The 27,361-nt window shown below is 32.2% G+C and overlaps 5 protein-coding genes and 1 long non-coding RNA gene across 7 annotated transcripts; 2 read left to right on the top strand and 4 right to left on the bottom strand.

Annotated features, from left to right (window-relative positions):
* Positions 1-15: 15 nt before the first annotated feature.
* LOC132803327 (uncharacterized) lies at positions 16-1,869 on the top strand. Its single transcript, XR_009638461.1, has 2 exons — positions 16-101; positions 956-1,869. It is a non-coding gene; the product is annotated as an uncharacterized LOC132803327 (long non-coding RNA).
* On the bottom strand, positions 1,784-3,874 carry LOC107431322 (ABC transporter I family member 17). The gene is made up of 4 exons (XM_016042243.4): positions 3,659-3,874; positions 3,183-3,533; positions 2,248-2,435; positions 1,784-2,168 (listed from the first exon to the last, which is right to left on the bottom strand). Exons 1-4 carry the CDS (start codon positions 3,702-3,704, stop codon positions 1,914-1,916), a joined length of 840 nt encoding a protein of 279 aa, XP_015897729.3. The 5' UTR covers positions 3,705-3,874; the 3' UTR covers positions 1,784-1,913.
* Positions 3,875-4,220: 346 nt separating this feature from the next.
* On the bottom strand, positions 4,221-8,100 carry LOC107430662 (protein OSB2, chloroplastic). The gene is made up of 7 exons (XM_048481309.2): positions 7,563-8,100; positions 6,534-6,672; positions 6,022-6,118; positions 5,409-5,512; positions 5,184-5,331; positions 4,682-4,743; positions 4,221-4,573 (listed from the first exon to the last, which is right to left on the bottom strand). The coding sequence occupies exons 1-7, from the start codon at positions 7,997-7,999 to the stop codon at positions 4,421-4,423; spliced, it is 1,140 nt and encodes a 379-aa protein (XP_048337266.2). The 5' UTR covers positions 8,000-8,100; the 3' UTR covers positions 4,221-4,420.
* Positions 8,101-8,521: 421 nt separating this feature from the next.
* LOC107430756 (protein MANNAN SYNTHESIS-RELATED) lies at positions 8,522-11,658 on the bottom strand. 2 transcript variants are annotated; one of them, XM_048470826.2, is made up of 7 exons: positions 11,641-11,658; positions 11,322-11,496; positions 10,435-10,585; positions 10,215-10,285; positions 9,878-9,969; positions 9,225-9,780; positions 8,522-9,085 (listed from the first exon to the last, which is right to left on the bottom strand). In XM_048470826.2, exons 2-7 carry the CDS (start codon positions 11,421-11,423, stop codon positions 8,810-8,812), a joined length of 1,248 nt encoding a protein of 415 aa, XP_048326783.2. In that variant the 5' UTR covers positions 11,424-11,496; positions 11,641-11,658; the 3' UTR covers positions 8,522-8,809. The 2 variants fall into 2 exon arrangements, with proteins under 2 accessions (XP_048326783.2, XP_048326786.2); XM_048470829.2 differs by lacking the exon at positions 11,641-11,658 and having other exon boundaries at positions 10,215-10,240; positions 11,322-11,562.
* Positions 11,659-18,936: 7,278 nt separating this feature from the next.
* On the top strand, positions 18,937-24,073 carry LOC107432570 (plant intracellular Ras-group-related LRR protein 6). The gene is made up of 3 exons (XM_016043778.4): positions 18,937-19,336; positions 20,183-20,352; positions 22,872-24,073. The coding sequence occupies exons 1-3, from the start codon at positions 19,109-19,111 to the stop codon at positions 23,554-23,556; spliced, it is 1,083 nt and encodes a 360-aa protein (XP_015899264.2). The 5' UTR covers positions 18,937-19,108; the 3' UTR covers positions 23,557-24,073.
* A 2,362-nt stretch (positions 24,074-26,435) lies between these two features.
* On the bottom strand, positions 26,436-27,334 carry LOC107430952 (uncharacterized). The gene has a single exon (XM_048467549.2). It carries the CDS (start codon positions 27,147-27,149, stop codon positions 26,622-26,624), a length of 528 nt encoding a protein of 175 aa, XP_048323506.1. The 5' UTR covers positions 27,150-27,334; the 3' UTR covers positions 26,436-26,621.
* Positions 27,335-27,361: the final 27 nt, after the last annotated feature.

The following is a 27,361-nucleotide window of genomic DNA, read 5'->3' as shown; positions in this document are numbered from 1 at the left end:
ATTTGATCTGTTTTCAGTTGCATTTTCCATGGGTTTCCATGCCTAGAAAACATGTGGGTCCTACCTACTGCAACCATTTTCTTTTTGATAAAGGAAGAAAGGTACTTTTCTTCAAAACTCATCATTCATGTTTCTTATGAAATTATTGAATGATTGCAGAATAAATTATTTTAGCAAAATCAACTTTCCAGTTTTTTTTATCTTTTTTATTTTTTTCTCACTGCGCCTTAAAACAACAAAATATATGCTTTGAAAACTCCTATCTTTCGAATAGTGTTAGCCACCCATAAAAATTAACAACTCCTTAATCTTTTTGTTTTTTTAAACAAAAAAATATGGAAAGTTGGGTAATGTGTCTATTCAGAATATTGCTATTGAAGATACTGCCAAGGCTTAAAATATAAATAGGTTCCAGCAATTGTTGCTTTGATCATTTGAAAGAGAAAGAGGGATTTTGATCACTACTTTGCTTCGATTTTACCAAGATTTTTCCAATTTTTTCAATGTAGTACTATTCTTTTCTCCTCAGTACAAGAAATGCCTTTTTTCAATTAAAAAAAAAAAAAAAAAAGCAAATTCCTTTTCTTTTTTTCAGCTCTTTTCTTTCTCTATAAAATATCAAGCTCTATGGGTTAATTACCTACTAAGAATTTGGCAGGGTACTCCTCTTATTTTCATTTGGTAATCGTATATGAATATAAATAAATCTGTATACTTCACTCATGGCGCACTCACAGCAATAAAAAAATTCAATTTTTTTTTTCTTTTAATTTTTGATGCAGGAAAAAATAGAAAAAATACACCCACCCATAATTTCTAAAAACTGTCAATTTTCTTGGACCATATAAATATTGGCTTTGAACTTGCTTACCTTTTTATTTTTATTGTACTAAGACTCACCATCCAATTATTTCTTGGTCTGATATAAGTATGTAACTATCATGGTGTAATGCAGTGCCTATATATATTTCTTACATTTATATATAAGAAAGAGGACGGTTCACCTTTGAGAGAGGACAATTCACCTTGCAGATTCATCATCCATAGATATAAACTTGGTGAGCTGCTTGGATTTTGACAAGGTTAACATCATCATCATGGCACGAGTCATAAGACAATCACACAATATCTACTTTATGGATGTTTTTATAGGCTTTTCCTAATCATTAAGCTCAATGTGTTTGAAATAAACTTTCCAAGGAGTAATGTCTTGTTCAGGATTACCTATCCTGCATCCATAGTACCAAACCATAGAATTTAATTTCTTTTTCAAACTAATACCACCAAACTACAGATATAGGAATACTGCCCCGAGAATAACCTTTTTTTCCCTAGCCATCACCGACCATGTTATAATGAAGGCAAAAATATCTTGAAACAAATCATTGGACTATAATGGAATAGTTGCCAGTTGTATTATTGCATTAAATCTGTTAACTCTATTATCTTCATATTTGAGGTTCTCTATTTATAGCATTATCAACAAATTGTTTTGGACATGCATTTTACCAACTTGCTAACCTTCTTATTTTTATTTTTTTGGTATAAACCAACTTGCTATTGACATAAATTTCTTCCCTTCTTTCACCAAATGGTTACTTGCTCAAACTCACATAGTGGAGAACAAGCTTTAAAGCCCTTGAATTCTCGCCAAAATTATTCATTCAATCAAGTAGTGGAACAATTTTGCTTACAAGTTTATGTTTACTCAAGATAAATGATAACAATTTTAACAAAAATAAAAATAAAAAACCCGAAAAAAGAAAGATAAGTGATAACAAAGTTTAGGGGATGAGCCAATATGTCTTAGCATTACCTCATTCTAAAACTCAACATGCCAAACATAATGTACAACAATTATTTAAACCATATACTCCACAAATAACGAAAGAGAGATATAAATAGGAGGACTCTTAGGAACTCAGTTCAAGAAACCGTAGTGCCATGGGATGTGTAGCTTCAGAAAGTTTATCAGGTTTTAGAACTTCAACAATCTCTCCATTCACGAGGAGGCAAAGTACATCTGCAATCCTCTGTATCTGTTTGATGCTGTGTGAAACCATTATAGTTGTCATTCCCTGCTTCTTCTTCAGCTTCATTATGACATCTTCTATGTTCTCTGTAGATATTGGATCCAAAGCACTTGTTGGCTCGTCTAGCAGCAAAACCTGTCAAGGAGAGCAAGCATGATGAGAAATGGTGACACACAGACAAAAGGTTTTTCTACAATTTTTATAACCAAATTACCTCTGGTGCATTAGCTAGAGTCCTAGCAAGTGCAACTCTTTGGGCTTGACCAACAGACAGTTCGCTACCATTCTTGCTGTAGAAAGATGAATCAAGGTCTGCAAGGGTAAGCAACTTGTATACCTCATGGTCACTAAGTTTGTGACCTCTTAGCTGAGGTCCATATCGTATATTATCTGCAACTGAGCCTGAACAGATGGTTTCCATGGTTAAGTGATTATTTAGGAGAATTCATAAAGAAATGCTACTTCTTATGCCAGTACAGCTACCTGAATGATTAAAGTAGGAGTCACTTCTCCACTATGAAGAGTACTTTTTGTCCTTAATTTATTCCATGCTGGCATAGGTTCTAATTTGTAATAATACTGTAGCTTATTGCGTATAACTTCTTATATGGGGCAGGTTTTAACCATGCCCTGCTTAAAATGAGTTAATGTTACGTTTCATTTTAACTCAAACCGAGACTAAAAGATGTTAAATCTTTAAATAATGAAGCACTACGACATAGTAAATTGTTTAATAAAAGGTTAACTGAAGGATTTGGAATTTGATATAGATGATGGCCCACTAGGAGAACTTTTGACACAAGTAGCACAACTAGTTTAGCATCAAGTGTAATATGAACTGGGTGCATATATTACCCACACTAGAAGAAGGCTCTGTAGGACAGAAAAGAATATCAACTGTTATTATAGGCTTAAATGGTCAGGCAATAGCTACCATGTTCCATTTCTTAACAAAATAAAAAATTTCAGAAACAAATTCAAAACCACAGTCAATTAGGCACAAAAATGAACAACAAACAAAGCAAATATTAACTTGGCAAGGAAGTAAAGCAATCGCAGTTATTTAAAAAATAAAAAATAAAAAAAAATAAAAACACTGGCTTTCGGGAAATGAGAGGAATTATGTGGAAATAGGAAAAAAGAAACTACCTTCGAAAAGAACAGGGATCTGAAAGAGCATTCCAACCTTGCGACGGAGGCTGAGAACATCAAGATGGCAGATATCATGGCCGTCCAAGAACACGGTTTCCGGAGATGGTTCCCAAAGACGGTTGAGAGCCCTGAGAAACGTGGACTTGCCGCTACCGCTGGGTCCTATGATCCCAACGATAACACCCTTTGGAATATCCACGCTGAGCTTGTTTAGTATGGGAGTTCCAGCATCAGTTAACTTGGTCAGATTCCGAACCCGGAATTTGACCTTGGATTCTTCTTCTTCCAATCCTCCTCCTCCTTCTTCATCGTTTACCACCAACAGATGCTCTTCAATCCCATTTGTCTCTTAAAATTGGATGCCATAGAAAAATATATCAGTTGCTCTCCCATAAAAAAATAAATAAATAAACCAAATTAATAAAGCCAGAAAACAGAAAAGTAAATACCAAAAAGTAAAAACCAAGCAATACCTGAAGATGGGTCTTGTTGTGGTGGGGAAGCTGAGAAAAAAGGCATTGTATTGTTGGGTGGGCTTGGTTGTATGAGAGAGTTTGTATTTATGGAAAGGAAGAAGCACTGAAGAACAAACAAACAAACTAAAAAAAATGTAAAAGCCTACCCCTGAGTGCACTTCCCCAGGGTCAACTTCCACTGGATTTCTGATTCATTCATTCATTCATTCCTTCCTAAATGCGACCTGATTCCCACGTGGCCCAACTTGACCAAATGCTCACATTCGTTTTTTCTTTCTGTTTTTGACCTGGTACGGTGTACGGGTTACTATTATTATTATTATTATTTACACTCCCCCTTCATATGCGTTGTGTGATTTTATTTTCCAAATTTTAATTATCAATACCAACATATCATCATCATCGTCATCGTCTCTGATCTAGTTGTATGTTATTTTATTTAGTTGAATAAATTCTTTAAACAAATCTGCAAAACGAATTAAGACATATGTTATCCCAAAACGAAAAAAAGGTTTTTTTTTTTTTTTTAAATAATAATAATAATAATACTCTTTGAATATTGAACCAATAGTAAAAGAATTCATTTCAAAGGCGTATTAAAGATGGCCATCACGAAAAGTTCATTCCTTATAATACACCAGAAAAGACCAAACAAAAAAAAAAAAAAAAAAAGGAATTTTAGTATACTGAGCTTTCATTCCCAAAATTTAGCAAAACATTAAACTGAGGTAGGAATTTTATATTAGATCAATGTATGTTTCAGGAGGGAAGTGTTTCCCTCTTGCCAGTAGCCACAGCTTTCCTCGGTGGTCTTGGAGGTGGCAACTTAGATAGAGCCCAAGCTGGTGAACTGTTGAGCCATAGCACTTCACCATTTTCTTTGTGCTTGAAGTCTGGCTGACTTTCCTTGAACTACAATTAACAAAATCAGAAACAAAAGATATCAAATTGATCCCAAAGAGAGAGAAAAAATAAAATGAAAAATCAAAGGTTAAAATGGAGATAAAATCTATACTTTACCTTATCCTGTCTATTGTCCCACCATTTATCTGGGTTGTCCACCAAGTCTTTCCACAAAACATCTAATAGAAGTGCAGGAATAGAGATGATATTAACATAAGAGTAGGATATACATATATATATATATATATATATATATTTTCTCAGTGTGCATGTGCATGCTAGTGCATGTGGTTGCACATATATTTGTATATAGAATGGTAAAACACTCAGATACCGAGAAGAAATAAAGAGTAGGTAAGTTCAGTATTGTTACAAACGATGTTATATGAAATCAAGCATTCTTAGGTTTTTCTATTTTCAGCCCAAAAAAAGGCTCAAATGTACCCTGCAAGTTACCTTTCCAGAGACATATGAAGCAATAAGGCCTTTGCAAACATCAATACATTGACATAGAATCAACACAAGTTCACATGTGCAAACAGACATTAGATTTGCTAAAATGAAAAATATTGAGAAAACCAATGTCTGCCAACTATATAAGAAAGTTGTGCAGGCTCACCTTTGGACTGCTTTGTTCCTTTGGAGTTTTTAATTTGATTACCAAACTCCAGTCCTTCAAGTTTTGATAAAACCCACTTTGGTGCACTGTTAAGCCAGATTGCCTGACTACCATCCTTACGTTTGAAATCAGGATACTTTGGTTTCACCTGCAAGGAAAACTAGTCAGAGAATTTATTGAAGAAATAAGTCAACAGGTAAAAGATCCAAAGGGAGCAGTCATTACCAATCCATCACGCTTTTTACTACGATAATCAGACCATTCTTTTGGATTATCAAGAAGATCTCTCCAAGGACTCAATGCAGTATCCCCATCTTCCTTTCCACTGTCTGAAGAGTTGATGAGTCTTTATTTTGTAATCATTATCAAAAATTCAAAACCGAATTACAAAAACTTTAGGAGAACTTATCAACAATAAACCAAACTACAAAAATATATACACCAATTAGACGTTATATATCTTTTACCATAAGCACAAAATAAGATGGAAATGATCAACACTGCAGCAGTATCATTAATGCTAATGAATACTGTTGCTAATGAATATTATAGCTAAGTGTCATCTTGGAAAATATTTAATTTGTCAAGATGAACCAGAGAGAATGTGCCAAATTCTAGAAACCCTTTCAATATTGTATCTTTACTTACATTTTTTGGTATCTAGTTCAAAACTACACACTATTAGGCTCAAACAATCCGACAACCGACCTAACCAAAATGGACCAAGAAAGAATATGTCTATTATTAATCTTTCGACTTAACCTTATTGCAGTTTAACAGAGTTAACAGATATCACATGAAAAATGTCCAAAAGCAAGACAATAAAAAAAGGACTAACCAGAGTCACAAGAGGTCACTTCTTCTTCAATGTTATGAACAGAGTCCTTAACCATTGGAGAAGATGCCTCAACAAAGTTGAGGTTTTGCACCATAACCTAAAATTTCAAATCAATGATACTCAATTCAGAAACTCAACAACTGTTCAAATAATAGAAAGAAAGAACTTGGAATGACAGAAAACGTCCCTAGAAAATTTAAGCTGGACAAATTTTTGAAACCTAATTTCAATTTTTATACTTTCTATGGTGGATTTCTTATCTTATTTATTCTATGTCTAACATATCATATAAATAAGACTATATTTCTTATCAAAAGAATTACAATGTAGAAGCATACAACAAAAACTAAAAGCAAGAAAATCAAAACTTAAATTCGTTATTATCAGCCAATCCAAGCCAAGCATGCATTTGTCCAGAATAGTAATGCCCAATCTCAACAAAGCCTACAGGGCCACAATTCAACAAGCTTTCACAGTAATGCAAATTAACTATAAGATTTCAACTAGTTTACCTGAACACTGGCTTCACCCTGGTTAGCATTCCTCCAAGGATGATGTTTACTCAATTGTCCAGTTATGTAGACATAATCGTTTTCTTTCACATGGCAAGCGGCAATATGAGCCAAGTCACCCTCAAATATTATTGGAATCCTTAAATGAGGAAATTCAATTATCATATGTTTTGTAGACGGGATAAATAACACCATTAATTAATAATGCAACTTTAGCAAGCATTTGTAATTGAAGGAATCAAACAAAAAACATACAACAAGGAGTTTATCCACTGTGACATGGGACATTCAACATAATACGTGCATCAACTAAGAAAAATTAGTTTGAAATGTTAAAAGGAATTAGGGAAAAGACTTAAAAGAAATTCAAGCAAATTATAATACATGAAACCAATTTCAAGGTGTAGCTAAACTTAAACTAACATATGGTGGAACAATATTTACTCAGAGAATTTCACTAGAAAAGGAAGGCGAATAGGAAAGGAACCAAAACAGCAATCAGGTTCTCCGAAAAGCAGAAGAAAACAATATGGTTCAACAACTAACAAGTCAAAATGTTCATAGGATCTCATAACAATGCAATCTTACATAACAAGTAGAGTTTTGCAGGCCCAATCCAACGCTATGCAAATTGAACCATAGAATTATAACAGTATTTAAATAAATGTAAATGGAAGCATAAACCAAAAAATCAAATTAGCAATGCACGCCTACCAATCCAAAGACAAGAAAATCATCAAATTTCCTTATTTCCTAACATAGATATAATCCAAAATTTATCTAAAGAAACCCTAACCTGTTCTACAAAAAGGACTTTCTCTATCAAATTGTTGCTCTGCGCTTAATAACTTAAACCAAGAATTGAAAATTTTCCGGTACTTTTTAACCTTAACCCCAAATTGTTAACGTTCAAACATTTCTTTGCAACTAAAAATGTGCTGTACAATAAATGTACCTAATTCATGAAAAAAACCATAAGAAAAAACAAATTTAGGGAAACGAAAAAAGCAAAAGCAAATGAGGAATCACCAAAGAGCAGAGTCAGTAGAAGTAGAAGAAGGGCGTTGGGTGGTGATAGTTGTGGAAGCCCAAGGCTTGCCATCATGAGTGGTTTGGAAATGAACAGGCTTAGGGATGTAACCAATCAATTGAACCGAATTAGCAACCTTGGCCTGGAATGGAATCTCGCTGGGCCTCTTCAATATCACCTCCGACGATGATAAAAAGGAAGAAGCTGAACTCTGGGCTGCTTTGGCTCCTCTGGAAGGAGAAGACAGAGTATACGTAGTCTGTTCAGGAGGAGAAGGAGGAGAAGAAGGAGGAGAACGCTGAGACGTCATTGTTTTGGTAGCCCTATAACGAGGTTTAGCAGCTGCTGTGGAGTAGTAGTGGTGGTAAGATTGCAAAGAAGGAAGGCGTTCTTTTGCAAATGCTCTTTGCGCGACTGAACGACAAAGCGTATTCATGGCTCACTCCTTTCACCTTCTTCCTCTTCTTCAGTATTTTTCTTTTCCTGGTTAGTCTTCTTCCTTTATTTTTTTCTCTTTTTTTTTTTTTTTTTTTTTTTTTTGTGGGTGGGGGGGGGGGGGGGGGGGGGGGGGGGGGGTGTGGGGGTGGGGTTTGGTTTATGTTTGTTTGGTTTCCGGGAAAGGAAAATCTGTCTCTCTGCCGCTGCTCGCTACGAAGACGAACTCTTCAGGGGTTTTTGAAAATTTTTGACATATTTAGCCTCCGTAAATAATATCATTTTACTAACTGAACCCTAAATCCTAAATTTTAAAAATAAAAATAATCTTTTACATTTGCTCGTCCAATTTGATGGTCTAATAAATTAAATCTAAGTCCACCAAACATGTCTATCCCCCCAAATTATTTATTTAAAAAATAAAAAATAAATAAATAAAAAAAGGCTCAGTGCAAGGTAAGAACATGAAAAATGAGATACTAACAATTATTATTAAAATCTCTAAAATATCACTATAAAAAAGGAATGCTAAAACACCAATATATTACACTTCCAAATTACAATAGGACTAAGTTATACAAAGATTTTGTAAAGTAAAACAAGTTTTTTAGTAACTTAATTTATGGCTAATATTGTATAATACATTTTATCCAAAGCATATAATCCACACTTGGGGTAGTTTCTAACTTGAACCAAAGAAAGAACAAGAAGAAAAACTAATTCGCACAATTACTTAAAAAAAGAGCTACTGATATATAGCTTTCTTTCAGTGCCTGATTCCCTCATTGCAGTTGTGGTCTAGAATAATAGATCAACAGCAACATGAATAAGCAAGATGGTTCTTTTCTGATATGTATGGGGATACATATTCAGTAGCAACACTTGAAGTCATTATCTGAGAAGGAACAAGTATCTGATTCCTCCCTGAAGCAATTCTCATGCCTGCAACAGTTGAGTAGAACAGGCCAAAGGTCGCCGGAACGAAAACATCACTTTGAGAACATATGTAGAAATCGATAACCTTTTCCATATCTGAGATTTCTGAGTTGAGAAACTTCGTCTTCTTATCTGCTGATAGCATACTTTCCTGGTGCAGAATTGGAAATTAATCTACACAGTCTATTCTATTCACATAGAACATAAGCAATATAGTTTCAATTCATTTTGTGTACTAAAATGATAAAATTTTTGAATAACAGAGAAAAAGAAAACAGATAATTTCTTACCTTTGTATATGTATTCGGAAAGAATTCTCCTAGAGAATCTAAACTGCTAGACCATTGAGATTGAGTCAGATAAATTGTAGTATCTCTGTCAAAACCAATCTTCTTTAAGAACTTTCCAACCTCCTCTGCATGGTAACACATTTTTCTTGCACCTTGTGCACTTCCTAGACAACCCTTTTGCAAGTCCACCGCAACAAACTTGCCATTCGTCTTCTGGCTGAAATTTCTTAGCCGGTTAACTACAGATTCAACAACTTGCTGCAACTCTGGTTGAAGCTGCAGGGTCCCAAACATTGTCAAGCATGCAAATGAATCCAAATGTTTGGTCTTTTCTTCATCTATCATCTGCGCCGAAGGGCAGTAGATTTCAAGCCTTGAACTTCCTCTTTTCCTAAATACTGGAGCAATGTTCTGTTCAATATAGTTTCCAGAAACTCTGCTAGGGACCCTAATGAGTTTTCCCTTATTTGGTTCATTAGGCTGATACTTTGTCACTCTAACTATGTCATCAAGGGTATTGAGAATCTTTTCAACATCATAAATATCTCCCAAGTACCTTCAATTATAAAAATTAAAAACAAAATTTGATAACTATATTGAAGGAGAAGAAACACTTTAAAATTTTATTTCTTCCTTCAACTTCAAGCACTTACCTCCTCACCCTTGGTTTGCTTCCCATGGCGACTATGTTAGGAAGCACAAGCGTTGCTCCTAGATATCTTGCCACTGCTACTCCATCAGCAATCTGTGAAAACCATGCTCATGAAGAAAACAAAATTACTCTTCTAATACTCACATTTATAATATTAAAAAAAAAAAAAAAAGCAGGTAGTATTTACTAAAACACGAACAATCTGACCCTAGATTATATATAATTTGGTGTCTCTGTCCAATTTCCATATAATTTGCCCAACTATCAACCTAAAATTAAGCTATGAGACCAACAGAAGGAGTAAAAGCTCTAATAAAAGATTTGTTTGCAGAAAACACCTGTGAGGCATGACACTCAGGACCACCTGTCAATGAGAATGTGATGAAACCTTTAGACTGCTGACCAATTTCTGCTAAAAATGAAATTTTGAAAGAACTATGAGGAACTATTTTGAAAATTTGGACAAGTTTAATCATAAAATAACTGAAAGTCATCCAAAAGTGTACAAACAAAAGCTTCATTTTTTAGCTAAACAAAAAACAAAACCAAAAACTTCACTTGATATTTCAGGCTTGCTCCAGCAGGGTTTTGGTGCTGCTTCAAGATCTTCCTTCCAAGGACTTTTACTCACAACTGGTAATTTGGCAAGGCTTCTTTCTGTCACCTTTATAACATCATTCTCTACACTTGATGTTACTGGAAGATTTATCTGCAATTAATTAAGAACAATATTGCTATTAAGTCAATAAAAAATATTAACTTTATCACCAATATAAAAATAAGTTATAAAGAAAAAAAAAATAACCCTCACAATCGAAACTTCAAAATCCTTGCGCAATATTCTTTTTCGCCCTTTGAAGACAAAGAATGAGAGTTTAATATTGTATTAAATTGATAACCATTTTGATTGCTCCAAAAACTTGCTTATATATTGCAAGAATAGTATATAGTTGTCGCTGAACAAATAAAAATAGCTTCTAAAAGATTGAGAAATGGTGAATTTAATAGTAAATTGATTCAACAAAAAATAATTAAGAATACTTGTCATCATTTCGAACATATAACAACTATTCTGACAAGGTTTAACCACCCTCCAATTGCTTTTTCATATTTATAGAATAAAAATATTTAAAAGCTATATAATTGCTAAATAAATATAGAAATCTCCTATATAATTGAGAAATTATGAATTAAATGAATAAATAAAAGTATATATTATAATTTCGAACGGTTAAAGACTATACTAATAACATCTTTAATCACCGTGGATCGCCTCTTCATACTTCATAAAAAATATATATATATATATATATATATATATATATTCACTAGCAAATTAGCAAAGAATCAAATTAGAAAAGCTGTGTGTGTGTGTGTGTGTGTGTGTGTGTGTGTGTGTGTGTGTGTGTGTGTGTGTGTTTGTATGCATATATAATAAGACATACTTGAAGAGAATCAAAATGGTCTCTTTTGATCATGTTAGCCAGCATTAAAAACATAGAGAGTGTTAGAAGCGCAGCTACAATCTGCCTTAGGTCCATTGCCATTCTCTTTCTCTCATTCTCTTTCTTTCTTTCCTTCTCTTTTCCATTGCTGAGGATAAATACTCAAAACGCCGACCTGAAAAAAAGCAGAAAACAACGAGAGAGAATTTATTGAATGACACAAATCCAGACAGCAAAGACAACTCAACCCTCAAACGCAAACACTCACTTTTGAGAAAGACTACAAAAGGGAAACATTTGGAACATGTCCGTTACTTACCAGGAGATGTACATCATCATTTCTCTTACTATCTACTGACCCGATTCTAACCCGATTTGAATCTTTTTAAAGAAACGGATTATAATCACAGGTCTAGAACTTGACATGCTTATTATTATTATTTGGACACCCTATTTTTACATGTAGACGTGGACTTAAAGAGTGTATAACATACCCTTTATTGAGTGGTCATTAAAGTCAATACTCAAATTCAATCTTCCGTGGCTTTGTTTTGTGACTCATTTACTTGCCCCACAAAGTATAATGCTCAATATCTTATGGTGCTATTCTTTGTAGGGAGTTTTTCTTTTTATATAGGCTGTATGGCTCAAGTCATTCGCTCACTTACTATTAGGCAAAATCAGGGCTTGTACTGACCACCTGTTGAATCAAATGCATATATGATTGAGTTTTGGGGCTATTTGTTTCTTCTGGGCTTACAAATCTCTTAACCCTTTAAATTACAAGTAAAGCCCAAGCAACAATGCGTGCCCTTTAAATTACAAAAAGCCCAAACAACATTTTTTTTTTTTTTTTTTTTTTTTGCAAATCAAACCCAAGAGAAATTATAAAAACGAAATAATGCTTGTGCCAGTGTCTTTCAATTAAGACCATTTTAATAACAACTTAAACTAATTTCATGTATGCAAAATATATATTTATAGCATCCAATAAAACTGATTCACTTGACAAATCACTTATACCTACCATTTGGAGCTAGAGGAAAAAGGAAAATTATTGTAAATGATAATATATATGTATAGTATGCATTACATTAATCAAATCCTAATAACTCAACGGCCATACAAACTTTTCTGTAACAACCAAGTAAAAGGCCTTATCTTTCAGAAAACAACTGAAAAGTTAAGCGCTCATTTTCTCTAGATAATGCCAGAGTTAATTCTCTACTAGGTTCTCAGATAATTTAGAGTTTAAAACCTTTAATATAATATTCCTCTTTGTTTGCACTAAGTCTTCTACCTTTGGATTGATTTTTATATACTTAATTGTCCTTCTATCATAGAGCTTTCCTCATCTCATTCATTTATTTATTATTATTATTATTATTATTATTTTTTGTTTTACTTGGAAATGTCATTTTCTAGAACAAAAATAAAGGGTCATAGACCTTAATCAACATACAAGTGGAAATTCTCCCATTTCTTTCTTGTCAATTTTATGTTCATATTAGTTTATACAGTGATATGAAGGACCTAAATGCATGAACTAGAAAAGAAATATTGGAGAGGCAAGAATTTCTTGAAAATGTAAATAATATATGTGACAAAGTTAATGTTTTCAAGTTCTAAATTTAAATCTCTATAGTTCTTATATCTTTTTTTTTATTATTATTATTAAAGTTACTAATCAAATTCAAAATCTCACATAAAAATGTACATTGTCATTAGATTATCTCTATAAAAATTAGGAAATCTCAACCTTATCCCGAATCTTTTTCCATTTTTCAAATCCAATTTCTTTTCTAATATTGTTGATAATGTTTTGTACTGTGAGGCGGCTTCCACCAGAAATCTAGCATAAGATTTTTTGTCTCTATGCGGAAGTAGGTTTCTGTTGACTTCATTTTTATTATTAACTATTTTTTATCTCATAATTTAATTCTTTCTTCCGTCTCTCTAAAATAAATGTTTATAGCATATACATCACGGACGAATAAAGTATAATAAGGGTGGCTGTAGGAGTTTTTTTATATATTATTTTCCTCTCTCTAATTGTGATTATTATCTTTGACTAATTAAGCATATTCTATGGTTAATATGTGTAAAGAAATTGACAAACTTTTCTTAAATTTCACCACGAAGAAAGATATGTCGATGGTGGGTGTATTTATATACATAATTTTTCAGTACCATCTCTGTACTATACAATATTATAAACAAAATTGGAAGAGAGAGTTGTTTGCACTTAATTGGGGTAATTATATGGAACTAATTTGATGAACTTTGAATCTTATATAGTATAGTATATTTGAAGAGTCAGTTTCTTTTTTCCCTTTTTTTTTTTTTCTTTTTTTTGAAGGGGAACAGTCAGTTTCTTAAAACAGTACCAACAATTCTTTGACTTGTAACCGTACGTCTTGCACGGACGAGACAATATTAATCTGACTTAATTAATCCTTATATATTTTATGATTTTAATTATATATTAATGGAACTTGGTTGTTTAGTTACGGCAGGTTTAATAAATATAACCTTAAATTAAAACATTGACTTATATTACAACTTGTACATGGCTGGTCAAACACTCTAAGAAATTATATGACCTCACTAATTGAAAGTAGAGACAAAATAAAATAAAATAAAAAATGAGACGATGAAAAAGAAGAGAGGAAGAAGGAATGGGTTCTTACTTTGATCACGTGGAATGTAGTTAAATAAAAATGGGAATTCTTGTTAATTCGTGTTTACCAACAAATCGATAAACCTTGTAATATAATATCTCTCATATTTAATATTAGTTTTGAAAGAGTTAATATCTTTGTCTCATTGTCTATCTATCGTTTTACCAATATCTATCTTAGAACGCGTAAGCAACAGTACCAAATACATTCTATATATCATATACTCAGGTAGGTACTAACTACTCAGTATATGCTTTTGATATCTAATATTGAATATATGTTTAAAATAGTTATATGCAAGTCTAAATTATATAATATATTAAAATAAGTAAAGGAAATTCAGATAATAAACTTATACGAGAATAATTTATACTTCTAGTTGCAAATAACAATATCCCTAGGACTTTAGGTAGGTTTGGTTTCATATTATTCTAAAAATAAAATATAGAAAACGTTGTCTTAAGGTATATCCCTGGCATACACCATTTTTTTGCTATCGGTGCAGATCAGCTTTTGCGTTCAATGCAAACACCCACACAACGCGTAATTCGTCACAAATATTATGGGTCCTAAATTTTATTATTATTATTATTTTATATCTTTAAACAATTTTAATGTGACTAGAGCTATGCCTTAAGAGCACAGAGCAAATTTTATTTTATTTTTTTGACAATATTATATTCATTATAAATGACAACATCCTGAACTTGGAAGGATATTTTCAATGATTTTATGACTACTACTTTTTTCTTTTTCTTTTTTTTTTTGTTTTTTTGTTTTTTTTTTTTTTTTGTTTTCAATATTAGGATTAGAGAATGGAAACAAAAGTTGGGGTGGTTCAAAGTCTGAATTTTTGTCCAAAAAATAATATTAGCTTTTGTCACTAGCTGTTAGACAACACAATTAGCGGCAATTTTAGAATAATCATGCTTACAAGATACGGTTTATTCGGCCGCATGCAATAAGTTTTTATTTTTTTCTTGGGACTTTTAAAACTCAATTTTCAGCCTAGCTAGCTACTTGAGTCTTGACACTTAAACCACCCTTTCCTAGGCTCTATACATTTTAAACTTTTTAGTTTACTTCAATTCAATTAATTCAAGTTTGAGTTAGTTTAACTTTTTAATTAGAATATGCTCCTTAACTTTGTCAGCAAGTACCAAACACTTAACATTTTGGCCTCGGATTTACTTAGCTGTGGCCTTGTTTTGTAAGCCTCTTTGCTGGAGGTTCTGTTTTTGTGTTTTTTCTCTCAATGAATGATCCTTTTACCAAAAAAAGAAAAGTACCAAACACTTAACACTAGAGCATTAATGTGTACATAATAAATATCATGCAACTTGCGAGCGTACGTCATGCGCACTAATCAAAGTTTACAAACAATTGCAAATACCGTCCAACAAAAATTTTGATTAACTCTACTAATTAGTTAAATGTTTTTTTTTTTTTTTTGTTATTCTTATTCAATTGTATAATTTTTCATGTTTTATAGATTTACATATAAAGAAAAGGAAAATTTTAATTTTTTTTTTCCCCCTTTTATCATCTTCAATTAAAGGTAATGATGGCCGGTTTGTCAAACTCATTTATCAAGGACATTGTCATTAAAGTATGGATGAATGAAGATCCATATATTTTAAAGTATCAAAGCATTTTAGAGGACGTTTCCTAGAAGCTCTTCACCGGTTCAACTTGACTTTCAACAATTAATTAATTAATATTTGATGATAACTTAACAAAAATTAATGACAAAAAATTAATTTATTAGATTTAAGGAACTTGATAAGATTTAAGATTAAACACCAAGTAATAATTTTTTATATTGTGTACTACAATAAATATCTTGAGAGATAGAATTAATAGAAAATATTGGTGTATACGTTAAAGATTGTGAGAGACCTTAGAATTTTTAAATGGTTTTATTTTTTTTTTAATCAAATTTGAAAGGGGTGACCTCATGGCTAGGTCTATAATAATAATTTTATTAGACGGACAAAATTATAAGAGACTGACAGATTAATATAATAATGGAATATCACTATTACAAGAAAAAGATCTTTCTTCACGATTAATAGTCATGAAAGAAGCCGCTGTTAATTTGAACATGCACAAATATGACATAAAGCATATATGTTAACTTGTCCAGTTTCTTGGGCAATTTATCTGAAGGAATCTTACAATATGACGCATCTAGCTGGTGCCTTATTAATCGTTATCAAATTACATAGCTAACTAACCTGAATTCTGTCTTATTCAAAATCAATGGTTCTTTTCAAGGTTCTTTTCTGAAGAAGTAAAAATCAATTAGTGAACAAATTTCCATCTTAAATTCTCTGTCTGGTATTATTTTTTAATTTGTTCTTATTTTTTTCTTTTATTTTCAAATATGAAATAATATTTTATCCCCAATTAAAAAATGACAAGTTACAAAAAATATATAGCATAGAACATAAAATACACAAACAATCATTGACCATTGACTAATATACCTTACAAGCAGACAACAAGCAATAGCTAGCCTATATATATTCCTGACGATCGACCCTCTATAATACAGCTATATATGCATGCATATATATATATATATATAAAACATGTTTTATATATTTCATTATAAGTCATTTGTCTTGTCTCTCAGCCTCTCAGGATACATACGTATAATATATGTATATAACCAAATCATCTAGATCTAGCATGTGCACTTGGAGTTTACGGGAGAATAGTATATCTCTCTTGTTAGACAACAAAATTTAATGTACGGCCTAACGAAACCATGTGCCATGTGCCATTGTGCCATTCGATTTGTTTTATTTTAATCTCTTACTTGAAAAAACGGGTTTCCTTTATTTGTTTGATGGAAAAAATATTAATATATAAGAAGATGCCGTTCATTATATTAATATATTATACGAACGACATGTCCTTATGTTTTTGGTAAATGTTTCGAATTATGTGTTTTGAGGGGAAAAAAACAAACAGAAAACAAATTATGATCAAATGTATAACATATAAAGATATAAGAGATACAAAGGTTGGATTAATCTAAAGTCTAGACAAAGTTGTGAAAGGAAAAGTCATTTTGATTTGGCAGGTTAACCTATATACATACACACATATATATATATATATATATGTTAAAAAAAAAAAAATCTGTTTTTAGTTTTGTTTGGGTTATATGATGTGTCCGGTTGGGCATGTTCTTTTATTTGATAGTAGGTAATGTCCCGACCAAAAAAGAGGTATAATTACGTACTGTCGGATTCTGATATTCTGAAATTTGAAAATCACTACCCTATTACCTTTCTTATGTTTCACTACCCTATTACCTTTCTTATATAAATCTGATATATATAACTAGGTTGCATATGTTTCACATAAACTGGACGTCCTCAGCCAGATAATGGCATTTTGACGAAGTAATAAAATGTGGTTATACAATTTATGAACAGACTTGTTAGCATTTTCGAACTAGTTTTGTAACAAGCACTTTATTTACATAATCTATAAGCTTGATTTTAGCTGTCCCTCAGAAACAGCCCAGTAAATTTCTCAAACAGTGCAGTCGAGTTCATGTGTTGTGTATGAATATGCAATTTCTAGCACATAATGTTTATAAGAAAGAAAGGATATATACCTTTTTAAGGATCACGCCTAAATCTTCTAGACTTTTTTTTTTTTTTTGGCCCTTTTTGAAACATTAATCTTCTATATATATATATATATATATATTTTGTTTTTCTCTTTTTATTTTATGGGAATTCAAACTTAAAATTATTATTTGAGAAGACAGTTGGAAATGACCATATGAAGGATTCGAAACAGGTAGGGAAATGAATTGTTATTCATTTTAACTATTAAAATGGATAATTCACATAATTTCAAAAGGTCTATTTTTTATATATTAAAAAAAAAATATTTGTGTTTTCTTTTGGCAAGAAATTATACTCTTATATTTGCGGTCTATTTAATTAATTTTGATGAGTCGAATAAATTAACTTAAGTAATAAAATCTGTTATGGAACCAAATTGTTTAGCCACATGCACTATGAAGAAACAAAGTATTGGCCACAACAAAAATTAGTGGTTAAAGATTTATATTTGATGGGTAAATGTTTTTGGTTATAATTAAAGCTGTTATCAGATTGTGCCCAATAACTCCTTTGTTTAAAAGTATTTTGTCACAATATCTTGTGGCTAAAAGTTTTTAACCCTACTCTCAGCAATAACAATCTTTACAGTTAAAATTAGTTAAAATTAATTGTTGTGGCTAAAAACTATTTATTTTGCCAAAAGTATTTTTAGCCATAACAATTCATATAGGGACTGAAAATCCCATGGCTAATGCTCCTTTTTGTTGTTGTGATGTTATGAAAAAGAACTGATGCTCAGAAGACTTTAATATATAATATATAGTTAAGTATATTCATACGATATTATCATAAATCCATTGGAAAATAATTAAGTCGAGCTTTAATCACAGTGTAGCGTAGATAGATCAATCAATTTATGGCCCTTACTTCTCAAAATTATAATTTATAGCCTTTTAGTGCATGAAATTAAATTGAAATACAAGGAATAGAATAAAAATTAGTTAGTCAATGAACCAAATCATGTAAATAAAAGAAAAAATCCCAAGTTTATAAAAAATAAAAAAATCCCAAGTTGGATTTGGTCCAACACCCAAATAATTAGAGAGAGGAGCGAGATTCGCGGTTGGCCGATGATATTCAACTGATAATGTGGGAGGGAGTTGACTTTCTCAAAGTTGGAGACTGGGCCACGCAACCCACCAAAGCATACGGCCTTGTACTTTTACGTAGTCCACGTCACACACACGTGTCACGTACCCACCAGCTTTTCCCATCCGTACGTCCTTGCTATCTCCGTGGATATATTTACGCTCTTTCTTTCTTTTTCTTTCCGAGTCCCAAACACCCACTTTCACACACAAACTATTTTTTCCTTTCTCTTTCTTTTTCTCTCTTTCATTTTCTGTTTGCTGGAACTTTTTTTTTTTTTTCTCCTCTCTCGTTTTTCCATATTGATTTCTCTATTTGGGAAAAAAAAAATTATTATTATTATTATTAATCTGGTGATTAATTCGAGATGATGTACGAGCATCAACAACAGCAGCAGCAGCTTCAACCTCAGCTTTTGATGAGAAAGAAAAAAGGTGTTAATAATAATGATAATGGTCATGAAAGAAGAAAATCCATTGAAGAAGAGAGGTTTGAAATTGTGGATTTGAGTGGCATGTCTTTGGAATGCCTTCCTAATCCTTCTCTTAATTTGGCAACTGTTTGTAAGCTCGATCTTTCCAACAACAATCTTCAGGTATATATTTAATTTCTTCTTTTTAATATCATTTTGACCCTTAATTGAACTAATTATTTCATCTTTGCTATGCAATTTTTTTTTTTTTAAATATTGATTTTAAAGTGAGAAAATTTACTACTCGACTAATGGAGGTTGTTAATCTAAGGATATATAGTAAAAATTCCTCTCCATTTTCCTTCATTTTCTCAACTACCATATGAGGTTTCAACTTTCAAGGAAAGAGAGAGATGGAGATACTGGCAAACGGATTTGCAATATTAGTATTATATTATTTCTTTCTTTATTTTTACAGAACCAAAAGAAAAGGAGAGCCTCAAAATCCTGATAACATTTTGTCCCTTATTCAGCTAAATGCAATTTCAGTCAAACCACAACCTAATATTATCACCTGGGCTAGCTTTATCAGATTGTGTATGGTTGGCTCCTTTTTTCTCATCTCACAAAAATACTTTATATCATATGGTTTTCTTATTCAGGAAAAAAATAAAATAAAAAAAATTCAATTCTCTTACTCATTTTTTGGGTATCTATTTCATAGTGGGATAAGCATCGTTAAGTATAAAATTTTATACCCATCATTGTCATCTTCTCGTTATCAGTACCATATTAAATGTTTTAGTTATTGCTATTTAGTCTTCCCTTGGCTTACCTGTCCCTTTACAGAATGCAAAGGCAAATTTAGCTGTTGCTAAATCTCCTATACATTTAAAAAAAAAAAAAAATCCCTTGTAAACAAAATTTGAATATTGCTAATAAATATTAATTTTGTTCAGATTGATTAATTAATAATAAATTAATATTCTTCTAAATTATGTTTATTTTTATTGTTAATTAAATCCACAGAGCATACCAGAGTCGTTGACAGCAAGATTACTAAATGTGGTAGTGTTGGACGTGCGCTCCAATCAGCTTAAATTCCTCCCAAACTCCATTGGCTGTCTCTCCAAGCTCAAGATTTTGAATGTTTCTGGGAATCTTCTGGAGTCCCTCCCCAAAACTATTGAAAATTGCAGGTTTTTAATTTCTTCTCACCCACTTTTATTCACATGCATGCACATACTACCGATTTTAGATTGATAAAGAAATATCACTGACCAAAAGAACCAAAAAAAAAACAAAAAAAAACAAAAAAAAAACATTGGTATAGAATTAGAATTCCATGTTTTTTGAGTTGTATATTGCTAATTAAAATCTGTGAATGAATAATTCATGGGATCTACTTTCGATCTGTGTATTATTATAGTATATTGTATATATTTATGTATCTATCACTAGCTAGAAATCCCATGACCTTGCAGAAGTTGAAAAGGATAGAAAACATTGAAATACATATATAGTTGATAACCCCATTCTTCATAAATAAATAAAATGGTCTTCCTCGAGTTAATTAATTCTAACAAGAAATAGTTAATATATAATATTATAGAGTGGGTTTGTGAATATAGAGCCCTTGAAAAATAAAAAAAAATAAAAAATAAAAAAAAAGAGTCTGGCCTCCTGTGAAATGGTACTAGTAAAATGGCAAACAAAATGATTTCAAACATATTTGTATAATCCTTTAATTAGTTAATAGGATCAAACCGCCATCATGATTTGATGTGACACTTTTGTGCATACTTTTTTTAAGGGAAAAAAGGAGATTGTATCGTTTTGAAAGAAATCAATATGTTAGGAAAAAACCAGCAAAAATCCACGGACTGGTTATATATAAATAATTTGAGAACTCATACGAGGCATATAATTTTCCAGATTCCAAATAGAACACGAAATGCATAAATTATAAGATATGAAAAAGAAAAAAAAAAAAAAAATATATATATATATATATATATAAATATATATAGATATATATATATATATATATATATATATATATATATATATATTACATGAAATAAGTTTTCAAGAACATAACATTTAAAAAAAGTATAAAAAAAAATTGCATGCTATCGTCAAAAATAGGATGGGGTGACCAGCTAGTTTTATATATAATCTTTTTGGTGTGCAAGTTTCTGAAAGTATGAGTCCTTAACATTTACAACGATGAAATATGAAATTGAGTTAACTGATTACTTATCTTTTTTTACTTGATGCATATATTTTATCTGAAAAATCTTTAAAACTTGATATGATGATTATTTTTCTCAATAAGATTATATATAAATATATATATATATATATATACTATTTTGCTAAAAAAATCAGATTCACTTTATAAAATAAAAATTTAACTTCAAATGTTATTTTTAAATAGTCAATTTTATTACAGAATAAATAATCTATGATGTAACATGTTTATAGAATAAATATGTTTATTTTAAAATGAAACGAATTTTTTTCGAAATAATGTTTGATATTAAATTTGTACCTTATAAAATAAATTCAATCTCTTTTGAGCAAGATTATATATGAAAATGCTTTTGTAATTCTATAGTTCATTAAACAACTTGCAATAGGGCAGTGGTGTAATTCTATTCGAGTTTAGTCAATTAGGTATAATAATTGTAGTTTGAATGCAAAAATTGAATGGGAGAAGGAAATAAATGGAATATAGATAAAAGTAAAAAATGTATTGAATGTATGAATAACCCCCCTTTATATGAAAAAAGTAAAGCACGCATGCAAATTGAACAAAGAAACGGCTGACTTTGAGCATCCCAAAGACTGTTTATTATCTCCAAGATAGACGAAACCCACTTTAAATTAGGTCAGCCTAGCTTTTCGTTGAGATAGTCTCAACGTTATTAATTGCTCATCTGCATATATATGCGCCTTTCTTTTTCCACAAAATGGTTCCAGTCACAAAACACCGCATTAATTCCTCATTTTTATTCAGTTATCTATGTGATCTGATCTTTTTCAAATTTTTATTTAAAAAAAAAAAATCAATAAACACATTAGATAATTCAATAAAAGCTGAGAACATCTCAAGGGATTTTTTTATTTTAAAAATCATCTTTTATATAATAAAAAATATTTTTAAATATAACAAATAGAATTTTTAAAACTTGTTCAACAATACTTTTTATATCATATTTTTTATTTTTATTTTGTTAATAGATATTTATTGTTATATTTATTTCTTTTCTTTTTTGTTTTTTGTTTTTAACCATAAATATTTTTAAATTATATTAATATAATATAATAATTTTGGAATTTGATAAACATTAAATAATATTAATATAATATTAAAAATAAAAATTATTTCTGGTTCTTTAAATTTGGAAAACTAAACCAATTCTATATTTTAAAAAATCAAAATATAGAATAGGTTGAAGTTTATTTTTAAAAATTGATTCTTAAAGAATATATAATGAACAAAAATCATCTTAGAAATGCTCTACTTTAAAACTGCAGACTTGAGCCTTTTTATATTTTTAAAACTACCTCTAAAACTTTTAACAAATAATATTAAATACTGTTTGAGCAACATTTATTATTTTTTAGTCGTTAAAACAGTATTATCAATTTTAGACAATAAATTGCTTTTTATTATTATTATAGTTTCATTTATAAATTGCAATGCATGCAGATCCTTAGAAGAGCTAAATGCCAACTTCAACAAGCTGAGCAAACTACCAGATACCATTGGTTTCGAGCTCACAAATCTCAAGAAACTCTCCGTAAACTCCAACAAACTCGTATTCTTACCGCGCTCTCTGAGCCACCTGACGGCTCTGAGAGTATTAGATGTCCGCCTCAACTGCCTCCGATCACTTCCGGAAGACCTCGAAAACCTTATCAACCTCGAAGTTCTCAACGTCAGCCAAAATTTCCAATACCTCGGCACCCTACCATACTCCATAGGTCTCCTCCTTTCCCTTGTAGAACTAGACGTGAGCTATAACAAGCTCACCAGCCTCCCGGACTCCCTAGGCTGCCTGAAAAAGATGCAGAAGCTCAGCGTCGAAGGCAACCCCATGGTTTCTCCTCCAATGGAGGTTTTCGAGCAGGGTTTGCATGCCGTGAAGGAGTACCTAAGTCAGAAGATGAATGGGGGCCACAGGACCCCACCTAAGAAGAAATCGTGGGTTGGGAAGTTGGTCAAGTATGGGACTTTCAATGGACATAGCAGAGCAAGTGGGTCCCGACGAGAGGAGAGAGAAGGTTTCATCATGCCCGAGTATCGTTCCATCGACGGTCTTGCTTCGCCCAGATATATGGGGATGTTCTCTCCTCGTCGATTGTTCTCTCCACGTAATTACTTCAGTAGATGAGGGGCAAAAGTATCCTTAAAAAGGGTATGATTATATATATATATTATCAATATTGTTACTTTTGAAGTTTGTATAAGGGTTAGAGTTTTGTGACAGCCAAGTAGGTATTTTGTGATGGTATATATATTATTATACTATATATATATATATATACATATAGCATGCATGCATAAGGAAAGATAGTTGATTGGTTAATTTGTTAAACATAGAATAATACCTATGTTGGGGTCTATTACGATGATATAGCTAGAGATCTATCTTTTTTTGTTCTGTAAATAAGTATCACATATTATGTGGGAAAATTTGTCCAATTCCTATGCAGTTTCGAATATTATTCATGTAAAAACAATTATCCTTTTGATAAATGGAAAATACCTTTCCTACTTTTATGCATTGGCAAACAATTGATGATGATTTCAATTTTGACTTGACGTTTGTGTTATGTTACAATGTAATTGTTTAATCGAAACCCAAATTTATACTCCTTTGAGAATTTGCTCTCAGTTCCCACAGTTTCACAACCACAATGCCGTTGTCTTCAAACGTAGCTACGTAGATTCCAAGATTGGCGTTGATTAATTCATACACAGAACGCAAACTTAAAAAACTTCAGTGAGGACTTCAAATCTTACTTTTACCAGATTAATAAAGTTCACCAACAATTGGAGGGACGCATTATATAATAAATAAAATAAAAAACCAAAAAACAGAAAGCAAAAAAAAAGAAAAACCAAAAGACTGCAAACTTATTGATCTTCAATTCTATCACACTCAATGGTAATGGACCTAGTTTGGTTGCAATCGAGAGCTATATTTATCACTTTAACGCATAACACGTATACATCTTACCTGAACAAGCAATAAATCTCACAGCCAAACAAACCATCAATCGGTCTAAAATATCAACTCAGTTCAATACACTAGCAACAATACCTTAGCAGGACAAAAGCCATTTCCCGAAGTGAATGAGAGAAACAACTAGCAATAAGTTTGATTATACGCATATGCATCAATTACAAGCGGTAAACAGTTTCGAAAAGAAATAGTGTAGTGAATGAGTGATGAAGACTAAGAAATCAATAACCAATGCTTAGAATGCGCAAATATCCTCCAAGGCTCTTAATTGATGTTTGTTTAGCAGGATACCCAATCCTTGTTTGGCTCCTAGTTTTTATAATTTCGTTGGGCTCCATAGCCTTTATGCTAGAAATACAACCACCAACACGTTGAGTAATAGGGAGGATTCAGAAATTCAAATTCATATCCCTATTATTTAGATTTTGACGATTGATAGAATTGAAAAATCATAATAGAGGCACCTGAAGGCCACGCTACTGCTCAGCCAAACCATTACAAGTAACTGACCCCACAAAAGAAAATTCGAATATTGTTAAAGAAGATAGACCTTCAGACAGACAACCATATCACATAAAAGGGAAAAGAGGCACCTAATTCCAATTAAAGCAACATGATATGCAATGAACAGCAGAGGCCAGAATGCAGAATTGCCCAAAGAGCATCTATTCTGGCACCAAAATATCACATAGACCAAACACAATATCCAAGTCATGATTACATTGAAGGGAAAGGACAAAAGCTATAAACCTAGTACCAAATTATGGATTGTAAAACATAAATAAAGTAGACATTACGAGCCTAAATAAAGGAGACATTACAAGCCATCCATCATACCATAAACACCAACAAATTTAACTTTGCTACCACAAACTTGTTGGTCAAATTACAAGCCTGTTTATGCTTAGGGATTTTGAAAGGCCGACCACAAAAGAGAGCTACTTGAACATATAGATACCAAAAGTTTGTTGAATCATTCTTTCAAATCCTATAACTGTTTACATGATATTCAAACAGACAATTTGACAGCTGCCCACAAGGAAACATTCCAGGGTATATATTTAGAGGTGTACCCCACAACAATAACTAACAATAGTCGAGGAATACAATATACATTAGTAAAACAAAGAAATGCTAATATATGCCTCTTGCAGGAAAATTCATCAAATTAGATGGTAGAAAATATGGAATCCAACAAACTTTTTGAAGCCCTCTAGAAGTATAAAGCACGTTGAAGTCTCCATTCAATGAAGAACTAATCAAGTATCTTCAACAGACTCTTTAAAACAAATATCTAAAATGGTGATTGAGCACAACTGCCCTTATAATGTAGAGTAAGGGTCTACTTCTCTACAAATGAAACAATAATGAAAAGAGGACTAATACAAAGAGTAAATGAGAGAAGAAAAGAGGAGGCGCAGTCAATACAAGATAAGAAACTTGGGCAATTGTCAAATAACAAGAAGGATAAGGAAAACAACCGATAACACTAATAATCTCACGATTTGTACTAGCACCGTTGCACCATGTTTAGCTTAACAACAAATCTTCACTTTGGCAAGAGGGCATTCAGTTAGCTCAGCCACTAAAATACTAATTTCTGACTATATTTATCTTCTTCCCTCAATTCTGTGGTGTACGTATTCATGAATGAAGCCCAATATCGAAGTCTACTACAATATATATCATCTTTAACTTTTAAAGGCGTCATTCATGTATATGCACACCGAAGAAATAAGGGAAGCAGATAAAAAAATAGTTATAAATTATTAATACAAAGGCTCAGCTAACTAAATGCCCCATTACCTAAATGAAGATTTGTCTTTAAAAGCAATTATTTCACTGCATTTGTCATAAAAGAATAATAATATATGACTTAATGACATTGCAACTATTCACATCTGTAAAGAAAAGAATTGAAGACAATTCTACACACACAAAATTTACAGTGCATGAAAATGGGTAAATTTTCAGGATAAGATCATAGTTTCAGTCTATCAGTAAGCAAATACCACAGACAATGATACAGAAAATTCTAGAAATTCAGTTAATTATACGCAAGTAAGCTTCGCAAGCCGATATATAATTCGTTTTCAAAATCTTACTATCTCTATCAAAATCCTAAAATAGCGAAGAAAATACTAAACAATAGGTCCAATTCATAATTTATGTTTATGTAAAAGTATGAAAATCGCATTAGAGCACGAATTTCAGCTAAGATATGCCGGGATCTTGATGCGAATAAACAGCATACTCATGACGTAGGCGATGACGACGAAGGATATTCCGGCGGAAGCGTACGAGATCTTCATTGACTTGTCGCGATTGCGGTCGAGCGCGAGGTCCATGAGCACAATGCCAACGCCGCCAAGCACGAACATGAAACCCGAAGACAGACCTTCGATGATGTACTGGCCGTTCACACGCCCAGGCATGAACACCACGGGTCGAACGGATCCGGTGACACGGTCCTGGGTCGACCCGATCCCAGGTGGCTCCACGATCACATCGTAGACGATGCCGGAAACCACCATGAAGTAGGTCAGCAGGACTAGTGCGTAGACGGTCATCGGGGAAGGTAAGGTTAGGGTTGGGAGCTTGAGGCGGAGGCGAGGTGGCCGGAGAAAGCTGTAGGGGAGGACACGGAGGATGTGGAAGATCGGATCCACGGAGGAGGATGCCGGGTCTCCGGCGCCGGTGGAGGTGACCGGAGTTTGTGTATCAGATTTCGGCGGCATTTTCTTGATGGATCCGATCCTTGAGAGGTTTTTCACTCTGAGTGAAATGGATCTGGGTTTCCAGTGAATTCGCACGAGTGAATTAGAGTTTAGAGTTGGGAGGAGTATAGTAGAGGAAAGGGTGTGTTTGGTTACAAAGGGAAGGGAAGATTACTTTCAGTACGGGAGTAGGATAATCCTATCCAGGCGGAAATAGAAAATCATTGCGAATT

Source organism: Ziziphus jujuba, chromosome 1 (assembly GCF_031755915.1).
Source record: "Ziziphus jujuba cultivar Dongzao chromosome 1, ASM3175591v1".
In the NCBI taxonomy this organism is placed as follows: domain Eukaryota; kingdom Viridiplantae; phylum Streptophyta; class Magnoliopsida; order Rosales; family Rhamnaceae; genus Ziziphus; species Ziziphus jujuba.
The sequence above is the reverse complement of the archived record's forward strand: the minus strand, read 5'-3'. Positions and strand labels throughout refer to the sequence as shown.